This window comes from Anolis carolinensis, chromosome 2, assembly GCF_035594765.1.
Source record: "Anolis carolinensis isolate JA03-04 chromosome 2, rAnoCar3.1.pri, whole genome shotgun sequence".
Classification (NCBI taxonomy): domain Eukaryota; kingdom Metazoa; phylum Chordata; class Lepidosauria; order Squamata; family Dactyloidae; genus Anolis; species Anolis carolinensis.
This window is the reverse complement of record NC_085842.1, coordinates 30999442-31024875: the sequence shown is the minus strand read 5'-3', so window position 1 is coordinate 31024875 and position 25434 is coordinate 30999442. Positions and strand designations below refer to the sequence as shown.

Genomic DNA, 25434 nt, shown 5'->3' with positions numbered 1-25434 from the left:
TTAAAATGAAAAAAAACTTTTTTCGAGAGAAGGACATCCTACAGCACATTTTGCTCTAGTTTTTCAGTGAATATCTTATTGAGTCTCGACCAATTCAGCCTACTTTGTGACAGTCACAAAAACAAAGTTTCTGGAGTATAACAACTACTTCAAAAGTAAGTACCGCACAATTAAACAGGAAATAACACTTGCAAACTAGAAACAGAACATTTTTCAAATTTTGTCATGGATTTGATAAGAATGTTCTCTTTAGGAATCTCAGAGGTATAGTCACACTGTAGGATTCATGCAGTTTGACGTTGCTTTAACTGTCATGGCTCAATGCGATGGAATTCTGGGAGTTGGGAATTCCACAAAGTCTTTATTTAGCCCAGTGGTTCCCAAATTTTGGTCCTCCAGGCATTTTGGACCAACTCCCAGAAATTCCAGCCAGCTTGCCGGCTGTGAGGAGTTGTGGGAGTCAAAGTCCAAAACATCTGGAATAGTGTCAAACTGCATGCGTTCTACAGTGTAGACGCACCTTAGGCAGAGTTGCCAAGCATTAGTTGACCTGAAAGCGCATAACAACTGCACACAAAAATATTATAAGTGAATACACTTAAATCAATCCTACGGGATCAACTCTAACCATGTAACAAAACCTGGTTGTGCATTTTGTAGATGGCGACAGCCTTCCTTTTTCCACCTGCTGTTATGGTTCAATGCTATGGTTTGCCTCAAAACCACAATTGCTATCTGGGGAATACTCAATGCCAACTTTTGTTACGAACATGACGTTTTGGGGAGATTGAGAATTATTATACACTTTGTTTATGTGGCTGAACAGTTTGGTTTCTAAACCCAGAACTCAGTATGCATGTCTTGCCATATAGTCTTTAAAAGGTATGGTGATGGGAGTTGCTGTCTGACAACATGTCCACCAGTCTAAATGTACAGGTCTCCAAAGTGGAGGGAACTGGTACCTTTCAAAATTCAACTCCCAGGATTCCCTAGTAGTTAAAGTAATGTCATACTGTATTGTTTCTATAGTGTTGATTCACCCTTAGCCCTCCTGTGTGACCCTATGGTCGACTGACTCCAGTCATGCTGGAAGACCCTGATAGAGATTTCTAGGGAGAACACCTGTCTAGGAATTTCTAGATTCTTCAGTGCAGTTCTATGGTTGGTTGATTACAGTAATGTTGGAAGACCTAAAAAATCCCAGAGATGTGTTCTTTCAGGTTAAAAGTATTAATTTTTTTGCAGTTTTTCACTTTCATGAGGGTCCTGCCAATTTGAAGTCAGCTTCTTGTATGGGAAGTGAAATTAGGAACTTGTCTACTCTAAACACCCCCCTTTGTTTGTCACTGCATTTTCTGAGTTTGTATTGGCCCTGCTTAATGCCGCAAATGTAATATGCATCACTCTAGGATTGTCATAACCAGTGAGATTCCACCTAAACATTAAGAAGAATTTCCTGATGGCAAGAGCTGTTCAGCGGTGTTATACGTTGCCTGGGAGTGTGATGGAGGTTCCTTCTTTGGAGGCTTGTAAACAGAGGCTGGATGGCCATCTGTTGGGAGTACTTTGACTGTATTTTCTTGCATAGCTGGAGACTGGACTGGATGGCCCTTGCAATCTCTTCAAGGATTCAATTATTCAAAGTCCACCAATGCTATGATGGAAGATAAAGCCACAAACTGAAGATCTCGATTCTGAAATTTTCCTATCATACATTTTTAGGGATCAAGTGGGAAACGTATGCTTTCTTTGGAGATAGATTTCCTAAACTGTAACTACAAAATTGCACCCATGCTCCAGAATCTCTGGGATAAAATTCCGGAGAACAAACAGAGTTATTACATGAGAAAAAAAAACAGAATTCCTTTCCTCATTATTTTATTTTAATGCCTTAGTATTACATGAAAATACAAAAGCAGTGTTACAAAGGAATAAAAAGAAGCACCTGTTGACATATGGCCATCCCATGAATTGCATAGAATTTTTTCTTAGGCAAGGAATGCCCAGAAATGGTTTTGCTAGTGCTTTCTTCTGAAATGTATCCCACAACACCTTGGTGGTCCCCTATCCAACTAACTAGGGCTGATCTTGCTTAACGTCCAAGGTCATACTGAACCTGGTGCCTTAAAACAATGTAAGCACGTTTCTTCAGTTATGAGAAGATTTCGAATGTTACATTCAATTTCAAGTGTAATTGTAACAAAATATGTAGACTAACAATATTAAACATAAACTTACAATTACAACATAAATTACATCCAATAATCAAAACCCCTGCTGGTTTAAGACTTAGGTGTATGGCTCATGTTGGCTCAGACTCCAGGAAATTGGAAATTTAAGGGCGAGAGTCAACCTTGTGGTGGCGCAGGCTGGTTAGCAGACAGCTGCAACAAATCACTCTGACCAAGAGGTCATGAGTTCGAGGCCAGCCCATGCCTGCGTCTGTCTATGTCTCTGTTCTATGTTATGGCATTGAATGTTTGCCTTATATGTGTGCAATGTGATCCGCCCTGAGTCCCCTTTGGGGTGAGAAGGGCGGAATATAAATACTGTAAATAAATAAATAAAAGCCCTATACAGCTTGAGTCCAGGTAATTTGAATGACCATATCTCTATTTAAGAGCCTATTAGGACAGCAAGATCTTCTGGAGAGAGTCTTTTCTCTATCCTACTACCCTCTCAAACTCATTTGGTAGGAACAAGGGAGAGGGCCTTTCCAGTGGCTGCTCCCAAATGCTGGAATCCCCCCATTAGAGAGACCAGGATGGCCTTGTCCTTGCTTGCCTTTGCTTGCCTCTGCCATCAGGTGTTTATGGAATGATGAGAGGCAGACTTCTGGGGATGGTATGGGTAGGATTTTGGGATGGCTGTGTAGTATTTAATGTACTTCAGTATTTTTATGCTTAATGTTACAAAGGATTTAATTGGTTAGCCACCTTGAGTCCCCAAAATTGGGAGAAAGGCAGGATAAAAATAAAGTAAGTACAGGCAGTCTCTGAGTTACAGACATGCGACTTACAAATGACTCATAATTAAGAACAGGGGTGGGACCATAGAAAGTGAGAGAAATCTACGCCTAGGAAGGGAAATTTACTCCTGAAAGAATTATCATGGGGAAAAGGTGTCTTCACTGAAACTTTTTCACCGATCCTTATTTCCACAACAAGCCAAATTTTCAAATTCTCGCAGGAATAGAAAGTGAGAACAGAGACACAGACAAGGGTGTTAACCCTCACCGTTGCTGTCCAAAGCATACATACACACACACACACACATATATAGCTGGAGTTACTTTTAAAACATACCTGTTCTGACTTACATACAAATTCAGCTTAAGAACAAACCTACAGAACATATCTTGTTTGTAACTTGGGGACTGCCTGTACATAGAAAAGCTCAATGCCATAGTTTCAGAGGACTGGATAATAATATGGGCTGCCTCAGGACATGCTTAGATCATGTTCACCCTGATCTTGAAAGGAGCCTGTGGTTCAAAAAGAGCTGGAGGTATATACAACTTCAACTTCTAAGAATCTATGTACCTTCCTTCTCTTAGATGAAAACTTTGGGGCTACTTCACTGATGTGCTTAATGCCAATTATATTATCTAAGATGTATACAGAAACTTAAAATGTGTGCTGGGAGTACAAAATACAACAAGGTACTTTCTGCCATATGTTGTGGACATGTGACAAAGTGAAGAAGTATTGCACATTATTCTAAGGCCTCATACAAGGGATTTCAAAAATAAATGTGAACTAAGACCTGATTTTATTTTTACTGGGATTACCAACTATGCAGATTTAAAAAATGGATCTCATGTTAATACACTATATGGTTCCAATTGCAAGAATACTTTACTTCCAAAATGGAAGAATACAGATGTATTTCAAGAGAAAATTGATTAGTATAATTTGTTGAAATGGCAAAAATGGACAAACTATCTAGGATGATAAGAGAAGTGGTTTGTGTCACTACATCTTGTTCACCTTTGTTAATTGCAAACCACAACACTGGTGGTCTGGCTCCCCCTTCCCACTTATCTCTAGGTTTTACAAAAAAAAAAAATCAACTTGCCTTCTCTTTATTTTTTGTCATTTAGAACTTATCTGTCCTCTTGGATCAGACTGTATACTTTGTCTACACTAAGCTTTAGCTCACAGATTGGCCTGTATGTTATCTATGGGAAGCTTATAATGAGGAAGGGCGAAAAAAAATCTCCTTAGTCAGGAATTACTTGATGGCACATAACAACAAATTCCTGGATTTAAAAAGTCCATACATTGCACCAGCACCCTGAAGATTATTGCTAAGATTATGTACATCTTTCCCAGATCTAGCAAGTAAACCAAATGCTCTGACAGGTTATTACTGCAAAGACATGCATGCTAAATTACTTAAATGGCAAAGAAAGTAACATGCATAAAAATGCCACCTAAAAGTTCTGTTTTGGGCAGTTCTTCATCCCAGATTCTGTTACAACTGGATTCTTGACCTACTCTGAGTGAGAGGACTAGGAACCATTTTTTTGCCAAATAAAGAAAGCAAAACAAAAACGTTAATAGAAATCTTGCTGAACTCAGACTCAAAGCCTGCCCACGGGATGGGAATCATGTACCCTCCCAAGTATTGCTGGACTACAACTTTCCGTATTCCTTGCCATTGTTGCTGGAACACACAGTACAAATCACAGGTTGGAGTCCATAATTTCCAGATTTAGAGTGGATAACTTCTGACGTTTAAGTGTTGGACTGTATTTTCAGTAGCCCTTGCCAGCAAAGCCAAGGTGACAGTTGACAGGAGGGGCAGTCTAACAACATCTGAAGACCCACAAGTTGCCCACCCTGTCTAGGATCCGTAGCAACAGGTAAACAACTGAAAAGAAAAAACAAACTGCCTTATTTACTTGAATCTAATTCTCACCTTTTTTGGCTGAATTATTTTACCAAAATTAAGGTGTGCATTAGATTTGAGTCATACCGTAATCTTAGTGCTGAGCCAAAGCCAAAGGGGAAGCTGCTTCAGGAGCTGTACCTGGAGCTCCTATTGGAGGGATGCAATGGCTAATTTTATTGCCACTGCTAAATAAGGTACTTGCATTCTTTGGCAGGGACGACTCATTATCCTATCATACTACAGCTCCCATGACTCTATAGCATTGAACCATGGCAATTAATTGAATCAAGGCATCCACAACATAGATACATCCTCAGGTTTTCTTTTCTATTGAGGAAAGCTGTGGTGCTTTAACACTTTTGTTCTTAAAGAAGGAATCTTGTGCAACTGTAATGCACATCTTTTGAGGCCAAATTACAAAGAGCTCACTTTTTACCACTGTGCATTACATTTGGCAGCAAATACTTTTTTTGATTTCAGGGTTTTGAAAACTGAAGTGCACATTAGATTTTATGGCACATTAGATCATGTGGATACAGTACCAAATATCCTGTGGGGGTTTGGTGAGGGCACCCTTAATATAAGGTTACCTCATACTTTTCTTGTTGCATGAGATTCTCTTCCACAGAGATACCCAGCAGTTGCCAACTGGGAAACAAACAGAGGAAATTCATTTTTCAAACAGTTATGGCTCAACAGACAGAGAAATAATAATAATAATAATAATTATTATTATTATTATTTTTGTACCCCACCCCATCTCCCCAAGGGGACTCGGGGCAGCTTACATGGGGCCAAGCCCAGGCAAAACAGACAATGTAAAACACAACAATAAAAACAAATCAATCAACAATAAAGCAAGTCATAAAACAAATAAAATCATATAAAACAAACATGCTTGATAAAATCCTGGGTTGGCTCCTAAAAAGAACTGGGCCATAAGAGTGCTAGTAGTATCACATGCAGTCGGGGGGAGGACGATACAAAACCACAATCCCATTAAAGTGCTGGGGAAGGCATAAACAAAGGAGACTATGGCCGGCTAAAAGAATAAAGTGCGGTAAAAATAAAAATGGGCAACTAGTCAATCCTTTGCTATGGAAGTCAATCGCCAAAGGCCTGTTGGAAGAGCCAGGTTTTCAGGCTCTTCCGAAAAGTAAGGAGTGTTGGGGCCTGCCTGATCTCCCTGGGGAGAGAGTCCCAGAGCCGAGGGGCCACAATGGAGAAGGCCCTCTCCCTCGTCCCCACCAACCGCGACTGCGAGGGTGGTGGGAGCAAGAGGAGGGCCTCCCCCGACGAGCGAAGAGACCATGCAGGTTCATAGGGGGAAATGCGGTCACGAAGGTAGGTGGATCCCAAACGGTTCAGGGCTTTGTAGGTGAATTGGGCTTGGAAAATAAACGGCAGCCAATGGAGCTCCTTTAACAGTGGCGTTGAACACGCCCTGCAATTTGCTCCAGTTAGAAGCCTGGCTGCCGAACGCTGGACTAGTTGCAATTTCCGGGCCGTCTTCAAGGGCAGCCCCACGTAGAGCGCATTGCAATAATCCAGTCTGGAGGTAACTAAGGCATGGACCACCATGGCCAGATCCGACTTCTCGAGGTACGGTCGCAGCTGGCGCACAAGTTTTAATTGTGCAAAGGCCCTCCCAGCCACCGCCAACACCTGAGCGTCAAGTGTCAGCGTTGAGTCCTTTAGTATCCCAGAGGGAGTCCTCGAGTACTCCCTCTGGGATACTAAAGTCACAAGGCTACATTTTTGGTGCAAGAGAGGCCTATTAGAAACTGTTGAACTATACTCCCCATCAGTCTTAGCTGGTGGCAGTGCCAAGAAATGCTGGGAGTTGCACTGGGGTGTGGAAATAGTTTGTCTGCCCATTAGAATATTCTAATGGGATAACCATTGAATTGCAAATTGAAATATTCAATGGGTAAGACTGGCAGTGAGGATTCCATTGTGTTTGATTTTTCTCCACGGACAAATCCAGCAGCTGAACCAAGCAAAGTGGGCAACTTGTGGTCATCCAAATGTAGCCGATAACCTGTTGCTCCCCAGTTCTGGTCTGGACCTTTTGAATAAACAGATAACCCATGTACAGCATACAATTATCAAATCATTTGTGTTGGGAAGCTTTCAAACTTTGCTTAGGCTGTGCGAGCAGACATGCCACATATCCAATTTCGTCTTGTCCCGCATAATGTTGAACTGGCCTTCTCATCATTCAGGTAAGCACAGGGTCCATCAGCTCCAATGTCGAGCCTGCAATGAGAGGACAACAGAAATGAAGTCCCTATGTCGTGACCTACATCACACTACCAGTAGTTTCCTTATTTATGTTGTGTCAAAGAAAAAAAACCCCTCATAGAATCATAAAACATAGAAAGATCAGAGTTGAAAGAAACAGAAAGGATCATCCAGGAATACACACTCAAAGCACTCGACAAATTCTACACTTGAGTCCATGAAACACCCTGTATATCTTTTAACAGGGTAAAGTGAACATGCAGGATCTATTAATTTTTTAAATGAGAATGGTGAAGTCTATAAACAGAAGTTATTGACTGCAGTCCATGTAACATGCACTTGGATAGATGTGAATCTACCTTGCATTACAGATCAGAAATTCTGGCAGACCACTCTAAATTTGCTTGAAATAAATAAAGATATATGTGAAAGCAACCAATTAATTTTCTTATTTTACCAATCAGGAAAATGGAGGATAAAAAATAAGTTATTAGCAGGAGGTCAGCAAAATCATGTTTCTTTTCCCTTGCAAAGTTCCTTGCTTCTTCCATTTATTGTCCCAGTATCTTGTGGCCATCCACACTACAAAGTTATAGCACTCTGAATCCACTTTAACTGCAATGGAAACTTCCCATGGAATTCTGGGATTTGCCACATAGATTCACAAAAATAGCTTTGGCCACCTGGATCTAGATTTATCTGCCTACTGTATCTGTGACTTTTTTTCTTTTATGTATGCTGCTTTGTGAGGGATGGCCCTGAAAGACTAAATACATAAAATATGTAATGTCCTAACTGTAGAAACAGACCACTTTTCAAACAAACGTTTTTGTTTTAAGGAGGGGAAATGTTAAAATGAAACCTTTTAACATTGTCTCAAGATCTTCTGAAACCTAAAATCTAAAGAAGGACTGTCTTACCAAACAACAACCACACAATAAAATCATACAATTACAAAGCATGATAGTTAAATTATGTTATTACAAAACCATGATACACAAATTCAAGGGCACAAAATATCAAAATCTTGTAAAAATGCCAGAAGGACACAAAATTACAGAAAGAGAAAACACAACAAACCCAAAATTCTCCATGTATATGATACACTATACTGGAAAAGGCCAAGCCAAAATTGATGAGGAATCAAATAGAGTAAAATTTCTTCTGCACAACTAGAATTTTTAAAAAGAAGTTCCTCTTGCAATTGATGGGAGAAATCCCTTTTTAAACTGCCTCAAACCAGAATGAGCCTGGGGTCAGAAGCAAATGCTACTCATTGACTCAAGACTAAGGGTAAAGGTAAAGGTTTTCTCCTGACATTAAGTCCAGTTGTAACTGACTCTGGGGGTTGGTGCTCATCTCCATTTCCAAGCCGAAGAGCCGGTGTTGTCCGTAGACACCTCCAAGGTAATATGGCCGGCATGACTGCATGGCGTGCTATTACCTTCCCGCTGAAGTGGTACCCATTGATCTACTCACATTTGCCTGTTTTTGAACTGCTAGGTTGGCAGAAGTTGGCAGAGCGGGCACTCACTCCACTCCCCAGATTCGAACCTGCGACCTTTTGGTCCACAAGTTCAGCAGCTCAGCGCTATAACATGCTGCACCACCGGGGGCTCCCTGACTAAAGACCATGGAACACCAAATAGTTTGTATCTTTTAGAAAGTTCAGATTCACCATAATCCGAGCTAATAAATATTGTTTTCTTCTTTATCTGACTCAATTATGTCACAATGTTTGTGATTTTCTGTTCTGCTGCCATTTTTGTGTTCTTTTTGTTTTGAATCCTGAAATTTTGTGTGTCATCATTTTTGTAATTGCAAAATTGAACCCTCATATTTTCTAGTTATGTGACTTTATAATATTTTGGTTGTTGTTTGGTTTTTGACTGATACCTCTCCATTTTAGCAACTTGGAAAACCTTACCAGTCATTGAAGAGAGTTCCATTTACCCATTCCCAGTGCTGCCCTTTCTTTCTCTTCAAGCCAATCCAATACTCAGTTGGTCCCTTAGCTTGCATTATGAAGTCCTGTAATTAAAGAAAATGTGTCTCACATTGTCAAGCATCATAAACACTGACCACCATGTTATAGAAATGTGGGTTACAAAGGAAGGAAACTAGGGTGAAAACTGAAGAGCAATTTCATACTTTTAATGTAGAAGAGAGGATTGTAACAGGTGTTGCCTAGGGATTGAAAAACATTTAAACACTTTCAGGAAAAGACATACCCATGTTAATCCTGAATCACAACAAGCAAAATTATCTTGTTGCATATTAGAGTCAGAGTGAAGGATACTGGCAGCATGAGCTTTTTTTAGACTAAGTCTACTTCTTCAAATGCAGGGAGTAAAGGGTCTGTAGGCAAATTTTATAGCCAGACTGTGTGTTGTGAACAGCAATAGAAATGAAAAGTGAATGGGTATGATGATGTGGTGAAAATAATATTTTCTGTGTAAAACATACTTTAATTGGGGGTTTATACTTTGCAAAATTCATTTGAATTTGATTTTGCATAGAAAACAATGGTTCATGTGTAGTAAAATAGCTGTTAAAATACTCATTGTTTCCTTCAAGAAGAAACGTCATCATCACTTACTGATTACCTGCCTTTCCTTGCCACTTGAGGAAGGAAACTTAGTGTTGTTTTTTATACTTGCTGAAATCCCTTATTTCACACAATCATGAAAGGCGTAAGAGCCTTCTCTAGTTTTCACTCTGGCAAGTATTCCAATCATGCAACAAGCCTCTACCACCATCATGAGTTCAACGTTGCACAGGTTCATTGCATTCAGATCCCACAGATGCTTGTTAGCACCTTATACAGGGTACAAAACCCTTACTATGCAGTCTGAAAGTCTCCCTTACCATCTCCTTTTGATTTTCAATTGTAACCAGGGAAGCACCAGATGCAGAGCAATTGCTCTGGCTCAAGTTCCAGTTTGTTTCTGATTCAGAAAAGTAGTAGCATTTGCCTTCATATCCAACCCATCCTGAAGGACAGGAGAGGACCATTATTACTGGGTGTGGGACAGATGATTTGGTCATGGTTACACCTAAAACAAAGAAAAGAATAAGAATTTAGTTAAAGGACAATGAACCTCAGGCCTACTTCCACTTCTTATTTTTACTAATAAGGGAGTATTTAAAGGTCACAAAGCTTTGGCATTGAATTAAGCTCTTTTTTGCAGACTTGAAATCTGATTAGAACTACTCCTGACCCCATCTATTTTGCTTTGTTCGCATCCCACCCCATGACACACACACATACAACACATACATACAAAGAGAGCTTTTCCAAATTGGAATTCAGCCCTTGGGCTCAATTTAGTAAGTCTCACTTTATTGATTGCACTAATTTTTGGAGAAAAATGCTTGCAATTGGAGGAACTCAAGGATTTGGTGCTATCTGCACAAGCAGAGAGTGTCAGACCACCTCCCCACTGGGCAAACTCCATTCTCACGGTTTTCTAACTACAGTTTCAATTTTCAAAATAATAGATGGTCTTACCTATCCTACATTCCCCATTAATCTTCCCAGCCTCCCCCTCTTTTTTGGCAGGGAGATGGAGCAGTAGGCAGGTAGGTAGGATGATCCTGACAGAGAATGTCAAGGGCTAGAAGTACCTCTTTTCAACCAAGGCTAATATAACAGCTGTGACCATATCTGGGGAAGATTAATTTCCTCCTAGTTGTCTTTGCACCCAGAGACTTTCAAACTGAATATAACAAAATGTGCTTTCTGTGCACCTGCCCTTGAAAACTTCAATTGATACTGAATATTGATAGACGCCAAGGATCTTCTGTGCCAGCAGTTCATATTTTTAGAATGATGCACATTAATTGCTTGCATGCAAGTAACTTTCCATCTTGCTCTGTCTTCCATTTCAGGACAACAGGAAGAAGGCTGGAGTATGCAAATTTAAATGCCATAGCATCTAATGTAGTAAAGCCTCCCTCAGTCTGAATGAGCTGCTGCTGGTGGCTGAGGGGACTGAGAGAGAAAAGACTATAAAAGGGGGTTTAGGATAGGCTGAAAGCATTACTACATGATGTGAGGCAAATATAAAAGGTAAAATTTTTCCCTGACGTTAAGTCCAGTTGTGACCGACTCTGGGGGTTGGTGCTCATCTCCATTTCTAAGCCGAAGAGCCAGCATTGTCCATAGATATCTCCAGGTCATGTGGCCAGCATGACTGCATGGAGCGCCGTTACCTTCCCACCAGAGCGGTACCTATTGATCTACTCACATTTGCATGTTTTCGAACTGCTAGATTGGCAGGAGCTGGGGCTAACAGCGGGCGCTCATTCCGCTCCTGGGATTTGAACCTGGGACCCTTTGGTCCGCAAGTTCAACAGCTCAGCGCTTTAACACTCTGTGCCACCAGGGGCCCCGAGGCAAATATAGTGTGATGCAAACCTGTATCTATATGAAAACACAAATCCTAAATTGGTCAACATTCTTATTCGGCCAGACATCTTTCTAAATGGATTTACATGAGCATGAAATAGAAGTGAATAGTTTTGCAATGTCCATGTAAGTATAGGGGGTCCTATGTCATTACAACCAACACATGTTTTTGAGCAATAGTAGCCAGTGCTGAGACTGATTCACATCAAGGCAACCCCAATGTGCATCTGGACACGAGCTAAGAAACGCCAGACTACATCAGATATGCTCAATGAGCACGGAAAATGTTGAATGTGCTTCGGGAGCACCCAGCAGACATCATATAACTCTTGCCAATGCTCAGATATGCATCTTTGCCATTCACTAACAGAGTTGTATTGCATTTCTGCAGTGTACATATGAAGTTGTAAAATTACAAAATGTAGACCAGTGTAGACTTTTAATCAATGTTTGCAGAGTAGAACAGGCAAGTAGAAAGAGAAGGGCAGTACACTTCTGTCTTTCCATCTATATTAGTCCCTCCCTGAGACCTTTTTAATCTAGCTGAGTTCAGAGAATGGAAGTCAGGCCAGCTGGGGGGAGGTTGTTTGGGGAAAGAATTAAGGTAGAAAGAATGAATACAAACAATGGTGAAACTTCACACCTCTCTTGTCCGCAAATGCCATCTCTTGCCTCTGCCCTTAATTAAGCAAATACAGAGAAATAGGCATTTTTCAAGGTAACATCTCTACTCCCAGTCATAACACCTTTGAGTACTCCTTGCCTGTGAAAACTTTATGAAATTAATGAGATCACCATAAGTTGAAAAGCAATTTGAAGGCATGCACGTGTGCAACATATGACTTACAAATGACTCATACTTAAGGGGGGGGGGGGCGAGACAACAGGAAGAGAGAGAAATCTCCTCCTCAGAAGGGAAATACACTCCTGAAAGAGCTATGGGGAAAAATGTCTCCACTGAAACTTTCTCACCAATCCTTGTTTCCACAACAAGCCAAAGTTTTCAAAATCTAATTATCACAGGAACAGAAAGTGAGATGAAATCTTCTGAACAGGGGCACAGAAAGCAAAACAAACACCACAGGGATGATAACCCTTTCCTATGCATTTGAAAACTTTATATATATATATATATATATATATATATAGAGAGAGAGAGAGAGAGAGAGAGAGAGAGAGAGAGAGAGAGAGAGGAGGGGGGGAGGAAAGGGGGAGATTGAGAGGGGGGGGGGGGGAATACAGCTAGAAAATGTTCCTGTTCTGACGTACATACAATTCAACTTAAGAAAGAACCAACAGAACCTATGTTGTTTGTAACTTAGGGACTGCATGTATATACCGTATTTTTCGCTTTATAAGACACACTTTCCCCCCCCCCCCCCCAAAATAGAGGGAAAAAGTCAGTGCGTCTTATAAACGCAATATGACCTCACGTGCTGCTGCCGATGACTTTTCCCTTGGAAGGGTGGGGCGGGGAGGGGATGCAACCAGTACTGTTTCTCAATATGGATGAGTATTTACACTGTTGTAAGCTGCTCCAAATCCCCTCAGGGATTTGAGGGGAAGGGACGCGACTTGTTTTCCCGCCTAAGAAGAAGAGGAGAGTTTGGGAGGCGCCATTGAGCCCATTTCCTTGGCTCTGGGAACGGAGAGCGAGCGGGGGGAAGGGGCCGTCCTCCTCCTCCTCCTCCCCCCGGCTGCTGAGGGCGGGCCTCTCTTGCTCTCTCTCGCCTTCGCCTCCCTCCCTTCCCTCCGAGGCAGAAGAGGCCTGGCCGGTCCAGGCCGGGACTGAGCCGCCGCCTGGATTTCTCGGAGTAGGCCCCGCAGGAGGCGCTGGCGGCGGGAGGCGCCCCTCGCTTGTTGCCACCGCCGCTGCGCCTGCCTTCTCCTCCTCCCCCCTCGAAGCCGAGCAGCCGCCATCGCCAGGAAGCCAGCGGAGGAGGAGGAGGAGGAGGAGGAAGGGCTAGGCATGAACTACCGGCCCCCACAGCAGCCGGCGGCCTCGCCGGGGAAAATACCCGCCCCGCAAGCGCCCGCCAGCGGGGAAGACGCGCTGCTCCCGGGCCGGCGGAGGAAGCTGGAGGCCATGATCCGGGACCCCCGCTCGCCGGTCAATTTGGAAAGTGACAAACAAAGAGTTGGACGTCCTATGACAACAACCACCGAGTTTCACAAGCAAAAGTTTGACAGATTGACTCAGGATGATAGTCGTATCACTCAGAGAAAAATTTCAAGCATAATTGGCATTTCACAAGAACGTGTGGGTCATCTTTTAGTTCAAATTATTTTTCCCCATTTTCCTCCTCTGAAAACTAGGTGCGTCTTATCATCAGGTGCGTCTTATAAAGCGAAAAATACGGTAGTTTTTTTCCCCTCTTGGTGGTACTGAAATTAGTTTGCATGTTACAATCAATGGTGTCTTAGTATTGAAGAAAAACTGGAAACCAATGAATTCTGAAACAGAACTATGACAGACAGGTGGTAATCAAATAAAATAGATAAGAAAGACATTGAGAACTCACTAATGAAGGCAGTAACAACATTGCTAGTAACAAGTATGACTGAAAAAATCACAGCCTTAAACCAGGTCTTGCTCCATTTGGCTTTCCATCCTCCATCTAAGAGAAAGAAATACATACTGAGTGTACATTCCTTCAATAAAGGGGATAACTACTGTGAATCGCTGCATGATATATCATGATGATGAACTGGCTGTGAACAGACACATGTGCTATGCAGAGCACTCAGTATCTGAAAAGAAGCATCACATACAGATCCACAGGCCTTTTCACAAGTCATATCACAATCCTTAATGTTGGGCCCCAAACCTGTCCTCACCAAACATGTGAGATCGATTTACACACAAGTATGTATAGTATGTCACTAACTAAACCATGAAGAACAAGGATTAAGATGGCACTTGGGCTGGCAGGCAGTTTTGGACCCTGTACAATCCCTTATCAGAGAATACTACCTTGTGCCAAGTGACTCAAAGCAGATGTGACATTACTTCTTGTTTCATTGTTCAATAAAAAATTACCATTCCTTATCAATTAAAAAAATCAAGGGGTAATGAAGGACAAGCAACCTAATCTGCTGTATTTTTTATCACTTTCATCTATTTTTTAAGAAAAATCGGGACGTAAGAATGCTTTCAGGTTGTCCTGGGAATGTAAGAAAGGATTGGGTACTAAGGCAGTCCAGAGACCAGTTTCCCACTCCTCAGACAATAAAACCTGTATCGTTTTCAATTCTCCTCCAGCTCTTGGCAGAAACATTTATTCTAGGCACAATCTCAATCCTCTTATCTTATTAAACAGAAACAGTAACTTACCAGTTGCTTTCTTCATGTTTTGATCCAGCAATCCCATTTGTTCTAGAGGCTGTGGTCGATTTTCAGAGTCTCCATTGCCCTGTTCCACCTGATCTGCAGTCTTTGGTCCATTTGCGGCATTTCCATTGCTCTGTGCCACCTTTTCTGTCATCTTTGGTCCATTTCCATAGTTTCCATTGCTAGGTGTCATACTGTTTGTTTCAGCTTTCGTGGGATCCTCACAGTCCACTATCCTTTTCTCCTCTCGTATTTTTTAGAAAGAAGTTTATCATCAATGGTCTCTGCAAGAGAACAATTTCTATTCATTTATATATAATTTCACAGCACTCTCACCTTGGTGTTAACATTTCTTTCCAGGTACACTTGATGTATGTTTGGAGCATGGTCTGTTTATGGGCCCTTTCCAATTGCACGGTCATAGCACTATGTTTCCATGCTAAATATCATGGCAACAGCCTGTGGAATCTTAGGATGAGGTAAACTGAAAAATATTAACAAGCTGGAATGTTTCCAGAGAAAGGTAACCAGAATGATAAAAGGTCTGGAAGCCAAATAATGTGGAAAACTGTGCAGGGTGCATATTCACTGCAGAATTAATGCAGTTTGACACCAATTTTACTGTCATAGCTCAATGCTATGAAATCATGGGGGTCATTATTTGACAAGCCTACTCTTTTAGCCTACTCTGCAAAAGAGTGTTGTCTCATCAAACTTCAACTCCCAGAATTCCACTGCTTTGAGCCATGGGAGTTAAAGTGATTTCAAACTGCATTAATTCTTCTGTGTAGATCCACTCTCAGGACAATAGGTGTGTTTAACCTGGAGAAGAAAAGGCTAAGAGGTGACACAATAGCCATGTTTAATTATTTGGAAGGATGTCAGATTGAGAAGGAAGAAAGCTTGTTCTCTGCTGCTCTGAAGGCAAGAACACAGAGCAATGGATTCAAATGGCAAGAAAAGAGATTCTACCTAAACATTAGGAAGACATTTCTGATCAGCAGTGGAATATCCTGCTGCCTCAGAGTGTGGTGGAGTTTCCTTCTTCTGATGTTTTTAAGCAGAGCCTGGATGGCTAACTATAAAAAGTGCTTTAATTGTGTTTTCCTGCACAGCAGAATGGAGTTGAACTGGATAGCATTTGGGGTCTCTTCCAATTCTATGATTCTAGGTATCATGGCATTCTAGCAAAGAATTCTAAATAGCCCCCTCCCCCACTGCAAATCCCAGGATTCGACAGAATGTTACTATGGCAGTTAAAATGGAATCATAGGGCTATAACTCTGTAGCGTGGAAGGCCTCTTCTTACAGCCATGTGGATCTATCCTTTTGGGTTTCTTCTTGAGAAAGTAGCAAAAGAAACCTAACTTTACACCCCATCCTCCAAACGTTACTAAATTTAACTCATGATGTGGAAGAAATATTACTTTGGGGACTGCAATAAGCAGAAGCCCTCAGCCAACATGGTCACTGGTCCAGAAAAACAAATGTCCTTCTATAGAAAGTTGGTTCTCTGTATCCCAATTTAATGCTGAATTAATGTGTATATACCTGGTTGGTTAAAGGGTCCTGTAAAAACCTGTTCTTCCGATTCTGGTTCTTTTAGATGGCAGGGACAGATTGTTCTTCTTTGACACAGTACACTAAGATTGTTGCACATATACTGTTGGGATAGGATATAAGAGTGTACACTTACTACTAGAGCTTGTTTTCTGCTGTTTTATATTCATTTAAAAAAAAACAAGTTACAGACAATAAGCTGCTTTGAGTCTCCTTGCGGAGAGAAAAAGCCAAGTATAAATAACAATAATAATGATATTAAAGAGAAAAAGTGAAATGATGGAGAGCTAGAAAGAGAAGGGGGAAAGACATATAATTAAAGCACAATAGGGCCATGACCCACCAATCTTAACTGTAATTAATAGATTTTTTTTTAAAAAAAGAATCCACATACAAATATATAGTTATATCATAGCAGATCCTACCAACTAGATTATTAGATCATTAGGTTTCTTATTGCTGAAACAGTCCAAAAATAACTTCCAAGCTTTCAAAAATATCTTCCATTTTTTTCCTTTAAATGCCCAGTAACAATAGTGGTGATCCATTCACTCAGCAACAGTGATTATCCATTCCTCAGTCAGCGGTGCTTCAGTCTATTTCCAGATTTGGACAATTATGTATCAAAGACATTCTACTCAAATATTGTTGCTTTTTATGGAAGTATTTGTCAGTGAGTATTTATGTCACAATGTTAGTACTTGAACAGATTCTCTCTTATCATCCTCTTCCATCTCTATGCCGTAGTATCTATTAGTACTGTAATACTATTTCAGTTCTATAAAAGAGGGATGTCTATCTGGCAAGTCTGAGCAAAACCAGCCAATCAGAGTCTTTGGAATGCTATGAGAGGTGGATTGAAGGGTATAAAACCAGAACCTTGGCTGTTAATCACTCAGATAGGGCCAGTTAGAGGCAGAGAGAGAGGGGGGGACCAAGAATAGACTGCATTTTGAGAGGAACAGTGAAAGACTATATTTTTTCGATTCTAAGACACCCTCAAATATAAGATACACACTAATTTCAAGCTCGAATTCCAAGAAAATAGAAATTCCTGAAAATATATTTAAAGTCTTTTAGAATTTCTAAACAAAAGTGAATTCTAGGAAGGTTGACCTTCCTATTAAAAGAAAGTAAAGGAAAAATATTAAAAACAACAGATTGGAAGAAATATGAAGAATATAAGAACAAGCAAAGGCCTTGAACATAACTAAGAGTTCCTGAGGACTCAAATAAATATGGATGAGTCTAGAAAACTTGAAAATAATAAATTGAATAGAATAATAACAACGTGAAGAACAAAGAACGGAAGACCAAAATACATCCTGAAACCTTCCCCCCCCCCTTTCTTTTTTCTTTCTCTCTTTGTTATTCATTTCCTGTTTACAGATGGTATCTTTCCCTTTTATGTAATGCACTTGAAAAATGAATAATTTTTTTTCAAAAAGGTGAATTCTAGGAATACAATAACATTCTAAACATACAAATATTTTATTATAATAGTTATTTATTTATGTATTTACATCACTTTTACCACGCTCTTCTCATCCATAGGGACTCAGGGCGGCTTACAATATTATAATTGATTATACTATAAATTATGTGTTAAAATTGTAGCATTTCTATATTATAATCCATATTATAATCTTCTGAGACATCTTTATCTTCACTCAATTTTAAACCATGGCTTTCAAATTTGCATTGTATGACTATTATATTTTATCCTTTGTTCCATATATTTTAATATGTATTTTAAAGGAATGTGTTTCAATATATTGATTTTATTGAATGTCTTTTATAATGATGAATGTAACTGTGTTGTGCCCCGCCTTGAGCAGTAAGGAAAGGCAGATAACAAATAAAATGTATTAATACATGCATCATCTTTTGGCCTGAGAAAGAGCCCCAGAATTGTGAAGCCCATGTGGATATGGGAATCCTTCACAGAATCAATTCTGTCTTCTGTTGATTCATACACAATATCTAGCACAATCCATTAAAAACAGACATCAATAGCCTTTAAATGGAATTATTAATAAAACAAAGTTTTACCCACCAGAACAAAGCTATAGACAACTTTTAGCCAAAGGTGTCAATCTGGAGAAATAACGTTTGAACCGATCACAAAATGTCTTCCACAACAACCAAAGTTAGCCAAATCTTCAATAGAACCTGTAATAAAAGAAGACTTTTTATATCATTTGTGCATTTTTTTCTAATTTGTAAAAAAAATGTGCTCATGTGCTCTCAATGGGCAAGTTACAAATGTTAATCATACTTCAAAGTAAAATCAGTGAAAGCAACATGGCTGCTCTAAATCAACCTGGAACCAGATAGTTTTTGATAGTTTTTGTTTATTCATATTCAAATCAGGTTTGTGGTCATGAAAAATATGCCACAAACTAGATGTCAAATTGAAAACTTCCATTCACCATTGCTAAAGGGAAATTTTCTTTATGTGACATAGTGAAATTTCTGTGGCCACAGGGCCAGGAATGGTACATACAATCTTGTGTGCCCCCCCCCCCCCCCGCCTTTCCAAGAATTCTTCTAGTTTTACACAAATATTGTCTTTTGCCATTTGGTCAGTTGGGAAGACTCTCTGAATAGCATAAAATGTTATCTTTAAAAATCTAAAGATTGGCAACCTATTTATTGTTTCCTATTCCCCCCTCCCCAAATACTGAACGTACTAATGTGACTTTTTGTTAGCTGAACCTGAAGAACTCAACAGGGAACTAAAGACAAGGGGTAGCCTAGCCTTGGCTGTGAGAGTTTACATGAGAAGAGAAGGGTGATGGGCTAGATGTTTTTTCGTGTCAGGAGCGACTTGAGAAATTGTAAGTTGTTTATGGTGTGAGAGAATTGGTTGTCACGTTGCCCAGGGGACGCCCAGATGTTTGATGTTTTACCATCCTTGTGGGAGGCCTCTCTCATGTCCCTGCATGGAGCTGGAGCTGACAGAGGGAGCTCATCTGTGCTCTCCCTGGGTTGGATTCAAACCGACAACCTTCAGGTCAGCAACCCAACCTCCAAATCATCAGCCTGCCATTATGCCACCGGGGGCTCTGGTGGGCTAGATTTAAAGTGCTAGTGGTGCAGATACTGACCAGTTTAGCCTGTCCGGAGCCCCCGGATGAGAGACTGCCTCCTGGACACACAGAAGGCTGGGAAACTTGGAAGGCGCTGAACAGACTGCACTCTGGCACCACGAGATGCAGAGCCAACCTTAAGAAACAGGGCTACAGAGTGGAGTTCACGACATGTGATTGTGGAGAAGAGCAAACCACAGACCACCTACTACAATGCAGCCTGAGCCCTGCCACATGCAAAATGGAGAACCTTCTTATAGCAACACCAGTGGCCAGCTAATGGTCAATGGACATTTAGTATAATGACAGGTTTTAAAAAAATGTTTGTGTTTTCAAATACATTACAACTTGTACCCTCGGTTTGCTTCCGACACGATAAATACTGCCAAGAGACTGACTGCCCCTCATCAAAAATAATAAGAAACAATAACTGGATAACTATGGTTGTTACTGCAAATCTGGAGCCAGCAAATTTATCTATAGAAGTTGGATCAAAAGTCAACAGGTACCCATGGTCTGTACAAAGAAAACTGGGCTCATTAGTCTAGGTAGCCACATACACATACAGTAGAGTCTCACTTATCCAACATAAACGGGCCAGCAGAACGTTGGATAAGCGAGTATGTTGGATAAGGAGAAATTAAGGAAAAGCCTATTAAACATCAAATTAGGTTATCATTTTACAAATTAAGCACCAAAACATCATGTTATACAACAAATTTGACAGAAAAAGTAGTTCATTACACATTAATGCTACAGTAGTCTCACTTATCCAACACTCGCTTATCCAACGTTCTGGATTATCCAATACATTTTTGTAGTCAATGTTTTCAATACATCATGATATTTTGGTGCTAAATTTGTAAATACAGTAATTACTACCATAACATTACTGCGTATTGAACTACTTTTTCTGTCATATTTGCTGTATAACATGATGTTTTGGTGCTAAATTTGTAAAATCATAACCTAATTTGATGTTTAATGGGCTTTTCCTTAATCTCTCCTTATTATCCAATATATTCGCTTATCCAATGTTCTGCCGGCCCGTTTACATTGGATAAGTGAGACTGTACTGTATGTAGTAATTACTGTATTTATGAATTTAGCACCAAAATATCACAATGTATTGAAAACATTGACTACAAAAATGCATTGGATAATCCAGAATGTTGGATAAGCGAGTGTTGGATAAGTGAGACTCTACTGTATTACAATCTTCTCAATAACATTAAGTCTTGAAAATGGTCAGAAGGACCAACAAAGTTGGGACATATGGCTTTGAAATCTGCCATACGCACAGACATGGCCCATTAAGAACCCATTTGAATATCTGTCGTACTGATCTAGTTGGAATACAACAGGCACCTTCAAACTGCGGCCCTCCAACTGTTTGGGCCCCCAAGTTCCAGAAGCCCTCGCCAACTTGTTCAATAGTCAGGAATTTTGAGAGGCCCAAACAGCTCTGCCACTTGAAATACCAACCATGGGCAAACTTCGGCCCTTCAGGTGTTTTGGACTTCAACTCCTACAATTCCTAACAGCCTGTAGGGCTGAAGTTTGCCCGTGCCTGATCTATACTCTGGTCAATCGCGGAACTATTCCAGTAGTGATGCTTGGTGGGAAGTGTTGCTTGTCAGTAGGCGGGCTGAAAAATAGAGTAACTGCGGAAGCAGCCAATCCACCAGCTGCTCCACTTCTTAACCCCCCCCCCCGGAGGCGGGCTGAGCAACTTAAGCCACAGCAGAAGCAGCCAGCCAGAGCTCTCCTGCCCGCCTTCCCAGGCGGAAGTAGCCTCGAAGAGGCGGGCTGACGCACCGAACGGCAGACGAGGCAACCAACCAGCGCACTTCTCTGTTCCTCGCCTCCCTGCCCAACTTGAGCGACGGCAAAAGCAGCCAGCCAGCGCCCTTCTCTCTCTCCGCCTGAGGGAAAAACCGGCGCCATTATTATTCTGCCTGCTCTGCTGCCGGGATATTGTCTGCAAGGGGCCTTTGGCGGAGGCCGTGGATCTTCAGAAGGGCTTGCCTAAGGTAGAACAGGCCTGGGCAAACTTGGGCTCTCCAGGTGTCTTGGACTTCAACTCCCAGAATTCCTAACAGCCTCAGGCCCCTTCCTTTCCCCTCTCGGCCGCGCTGAGGGGGAAAAAGAAGAGGCCTGAGGCTGTTAGGAATTCTGGGAGTTGAAGTCCAAGACACCTGGAGGGCCCAAGTTTGCCTATGCCTTCTTTAACTGTAACCTGCCATGAGGTCTCTGATGTCAACATCCTATTTGTTAACAGGGAAAGCGCGCACATCAACACTTGTAGAGCTAATGCACTTTGACATCACTTTATCCGTCCTGGCTCAATGTTATGCTTTGTGATCTGATGAAGCAGTAGCACAATGGCAGAGAAGGCTCAAGACCTTGTAAAACTACAACTCCCAGGACGCCATAGCATTGATCCATGGCAATCAAACTACATTACTTCTACAGTGTAGATCAGGCCTGGGCAAACTTGGGCCTTCCAGGTGTTTTGGACTTCAACTCCCACTATTCCTAACAGCCTCGGCCCTTTCCTTTCCCCCGTCAGCCTCTTAAGGGGCTTAAGTCCAAAACACCTGGAAGGCCCAAGTTTGCCCATGCCTGGTGTAGACGCACCTCTCCCCCCAACTCTCCTTCTTTGCTTCATATTCCAGTAGCAGCTGTAGGGAAAGGTAGAGAGATGGCTTCATGACAGTTTCAAATCCCATCAAGTAGGGACTACTTTCAAACTGTCAGCTCTATTATTAAGCAGCATGAAGCAGCTGCCCCAGGCTTCTTCTACACTGCCATATAATCCATATTATCTGTTTTGTACTAGATTATCTGAACCTACAGTGCCAGATAATACAGTTCAAAAAGGATAATCTAGATTTTATATAGCTGTGTAGAAGTAGTAGTAGTAATAATTATTACATCAGGACCTCAAGATTGAACTTCAAAGACTCTGGCAGAAACCAGTGCAGGTGGTCCCGGTGGTGATCGGCACATTGGGTGCCGTGCCAAAAGATCTCAGCCGGCATTTGGAAACAATAGACATTGACAAAATTACAATCTGCCAACTGCAAAAGGCCACCCTACTGGGATCTGTGCACATCATCCGAAAATACATCACACAGTCCTAGATACTTGGGAAGTTTTCGACTTGTGATTTTGTGATACAAAATCCAGCATATCTATCTTGTTTGCTGTGTCATATAATAATAATAATAAAATTTATTTGTAACCTGCCCTATCTCCCTGAGGGGACACAAATGGCAAAGCCCCTCCCCCCCACCCTCTCTCTATCTCCCTCCTTCCTTACCTGGGAAGTCAGCTTCAGACTGCAATTCTAGGAATTAGGAGACCCGGGCTTTTAAAGCCTTACACAGCCCTACACCCTCTCTCTATCTCCCTCCTTCCTTACCTGGGAAGTCAGCTTCAGACTGCAATTCTAGGAATTAGGAGACCCGGGCTTTTAAAGCCTTACACAGCCCTACAGTCGTCAGAGGGACCACAGGCACAGGGAGCCACTTTTTTAAGGTGGAGTGAACATCCAATCCGGCCCAGAAAGCACACGGCCTTATCTATGCAGTATTGACGTCCTTAAAAACTTAAGATGGCCTTCTCCGCTACACTTATTTCCGCCCAGCACAACTTTGAAGCAACTCACATGTTTCACAAAATACATAAAAGTGGGTGTGTGCTTACATGGTGGAGGGGGCTGAGGGAGAGAAGCAATTCAATAAATCATGTTTTTAAAACTACATGGATCAAACTCACAAAACAAACACATCGAAGCCAGGAAAAGCAGGATGAATGCAAGGTTGTAGTACGTTTTCAGGGCTGTATGGCCATGTTCCAGAAGTATTCTCTCGTGACGTTTCGCCCATATCTATGAAACTGTTTCTCCATACCTCACAACCTCTGAGGATGCTTGCCATATATGTCAGCGAAATGTCACGAGGGAATACTTCTGGAACATAGCCATACAGCCCGGAAAACATACAACAACCTTCTGATTCCGGCCATTAAAGCCTTCAATAACAGGATGAATACAGTCAGGGCGTATTTGCACTATCAAATTATTATTACTATTATTTAATAATTTTATTATCTAATAAATACAATAACTTTAATAAAATAATAAAATAATTTCATTATCTAATACAAGTTTGTATGTTTGCATCTATGTATGGGATTTCCAAGACGGCTCTCATTTTGAGAGCCCTGTGATTCCTACAAATGATGGATTTGTCACTCTGGACCAAACAGACACTACATGACCAACAGAAAATACTGGTGGTTTTTTGGAGGGAGGGGGTGACCTTGGATTTTGGGAGAGCACTTTGAACCCCAACGATGATGGATCTGGACCAAACCTTGCACCAAACCTTGCACGCAGACCCATCATGGCCAACTTTGAAGACTGGTGCGGTTTAAAGGGAATTACCTCACCATTTTGGGAATTGTAGTTCACCCATACTCAAATGGCACTGTGAACTCAACCGATGATGGATCTAGATCAAACTTGGCACATAAACCCAACATGACCAAATCTGAATACTGGCAGGATTTAAGGGGAATTGACCCACGGTTCTGGGAATTGTAGTTCACCCTCAATCAAACAGCACTCTGAACCCCACTACAATGTATTGGCACACAAACCCTTCCTGGCCAACTTTAAATACTGGTGAACTTTGGGAGGGGGGAGGGGGGAGGGGGGGATTGACCTAAGATGGTGGGAGTTCTACTTCACACACAACCAGAGAACATTGAATCTCACCAATGATGGAACTGGACCAAGCCTGGTACATGTGCCCATCAGAATCCACTTTACTTCTACAGTTTAGGGGCCATGACAGATAATGATGGGAGTTGTAGTTTATCCACATCCTTAGGCATTTTCTATTGGATGTATTCATAGAATTCAAAACCAAACAATGACTGCTTTTAATATTTATCTTTATCTAACTGGGACATTGCTGGGTTTCCAAGCTAGTCTATAATAAAAGTGAAAATGTATGTGTGTGTATCTGTTTGTATTTTCTAGGATGGCTCTACTTCCAGAGAGCACTGTGAGCCCTTCCACACAGCCATATAACCTAGAATATCAAGGCAGAAAATCTCACGATACCTGGATTATCTGAGTCCACACTCATCTATTCCAGCCCCCACCCACACAGCTGAATAAAATCCCACATGCTCTGAAATGGGATTTGGACCAAGACACCCATGACTAACTTGTGGGGTTTGGAGGGAATTGACCTTGGGTGCTAGGAGTTCACCCACATCCAGCTAGCACTCTGAACCTGACCTTGGATGAACATAACATAGCATTACAAAAGACCTAACCCAGGCATCTCTGGGTACTTAAGGGTAGTATATAGTAAAAGGGAAAATATGTATGTGGGCAAGTTATTTCTGCAATGACTCCCATTTCGAGAGCACCCTGTGTCTCCCAACAACTATGGATTTGGACCAAACTAGGTATACAGACACCGCCCCCCCCCCCCCCCCTCTGGTGACCAATTTTAAGTATTGGTGTGCTTTTGTGGCAGTGACATGATGATGGAAGTTGTATCCTTATACATTTTCTACTAGAACAATTCATAAAAACCTCCAAAAGCAACTTCTTTTATCGTTACAAAAGACCTAACCCGGGCATTGTTGGGTACCTAAACTAGTGTTTAAAATCTAGTCAGGGGGTGCTGTGGTTTTTAAAAAATTTTGGTGGATTTTAACTAAATTTCTTAGTACTGTTTGTGTTTAGTTGTATTTTAGTGTTTGCATATTTGTATATTTTAAATTGTATACTTATACTTTTATGTCAAGCTGATTTGAGTCCCCTTTGGGGAGATAAAGTGGAGTATAAATAAATTAATAATTTTTGTTTCTTA

At 41.2% G+C, this 25434-nt stretch overlaps 1 protein-coding gene and 1 long non-coding RNA gene across 5 annotated transcripts; one reads left to right on the top strand and one right to left on the bottom strand.

The window, feature by feature from the left end:
* Positions 1–1861: 1861 nt before the first annotated feature.
* On the bottom strand, positions 1862–22937 carry LOC100552756 (C-type lectin domain family 2 member B). Of its 4 annotated transcripts, none has more exons than XM_062969595.1 (8): positions 22860–22937; positions 18499–18614; positions 16434–16545; positions 14886–15166; positions 14074–14169; positions 10009–10196; positions 9068–9171; positions 1862–7155 (listed from the first exon to the last, which is right to left on the bottom strand). In XM_062969595.1, exons 4-8 carry the CDS (start codon positions 15073–15075, stop codon positions 7041–7043), a joined length of 693 nt encoding a protein of 230 aa, XP_062825665.1. In that variant the 5' UTR covers positions 15076–15166; positions 16434–16545; positions 18499–18614; positions 22860–22937; the 3' UTR covers positions 1862–7040. The 4 variants fall into 4 exon arrangements, with proteins under 4 accessions (XP_062825665.1, XP_003229739.3, XP_062825667.1 ...); XM_003229691.4 differs by lacking the exon at positions 22860–22937 and adding an exon at positions 21020–21174; XM_062969597.1 differs by lacking the exons at positions 14074–14169; positions 22860–22937 and adding an exon at positions 21020–21175.
* Positions 21472–25434, top strand: LOC134295966 (uncharacterized). The gene is made up of 2 exons (XR_010002495.1): positions 21472–21567; positions 24588–25434. It is a non-coding gene; the product is annotated as an uncharacterized LOC134295966 (long non-coding RNA).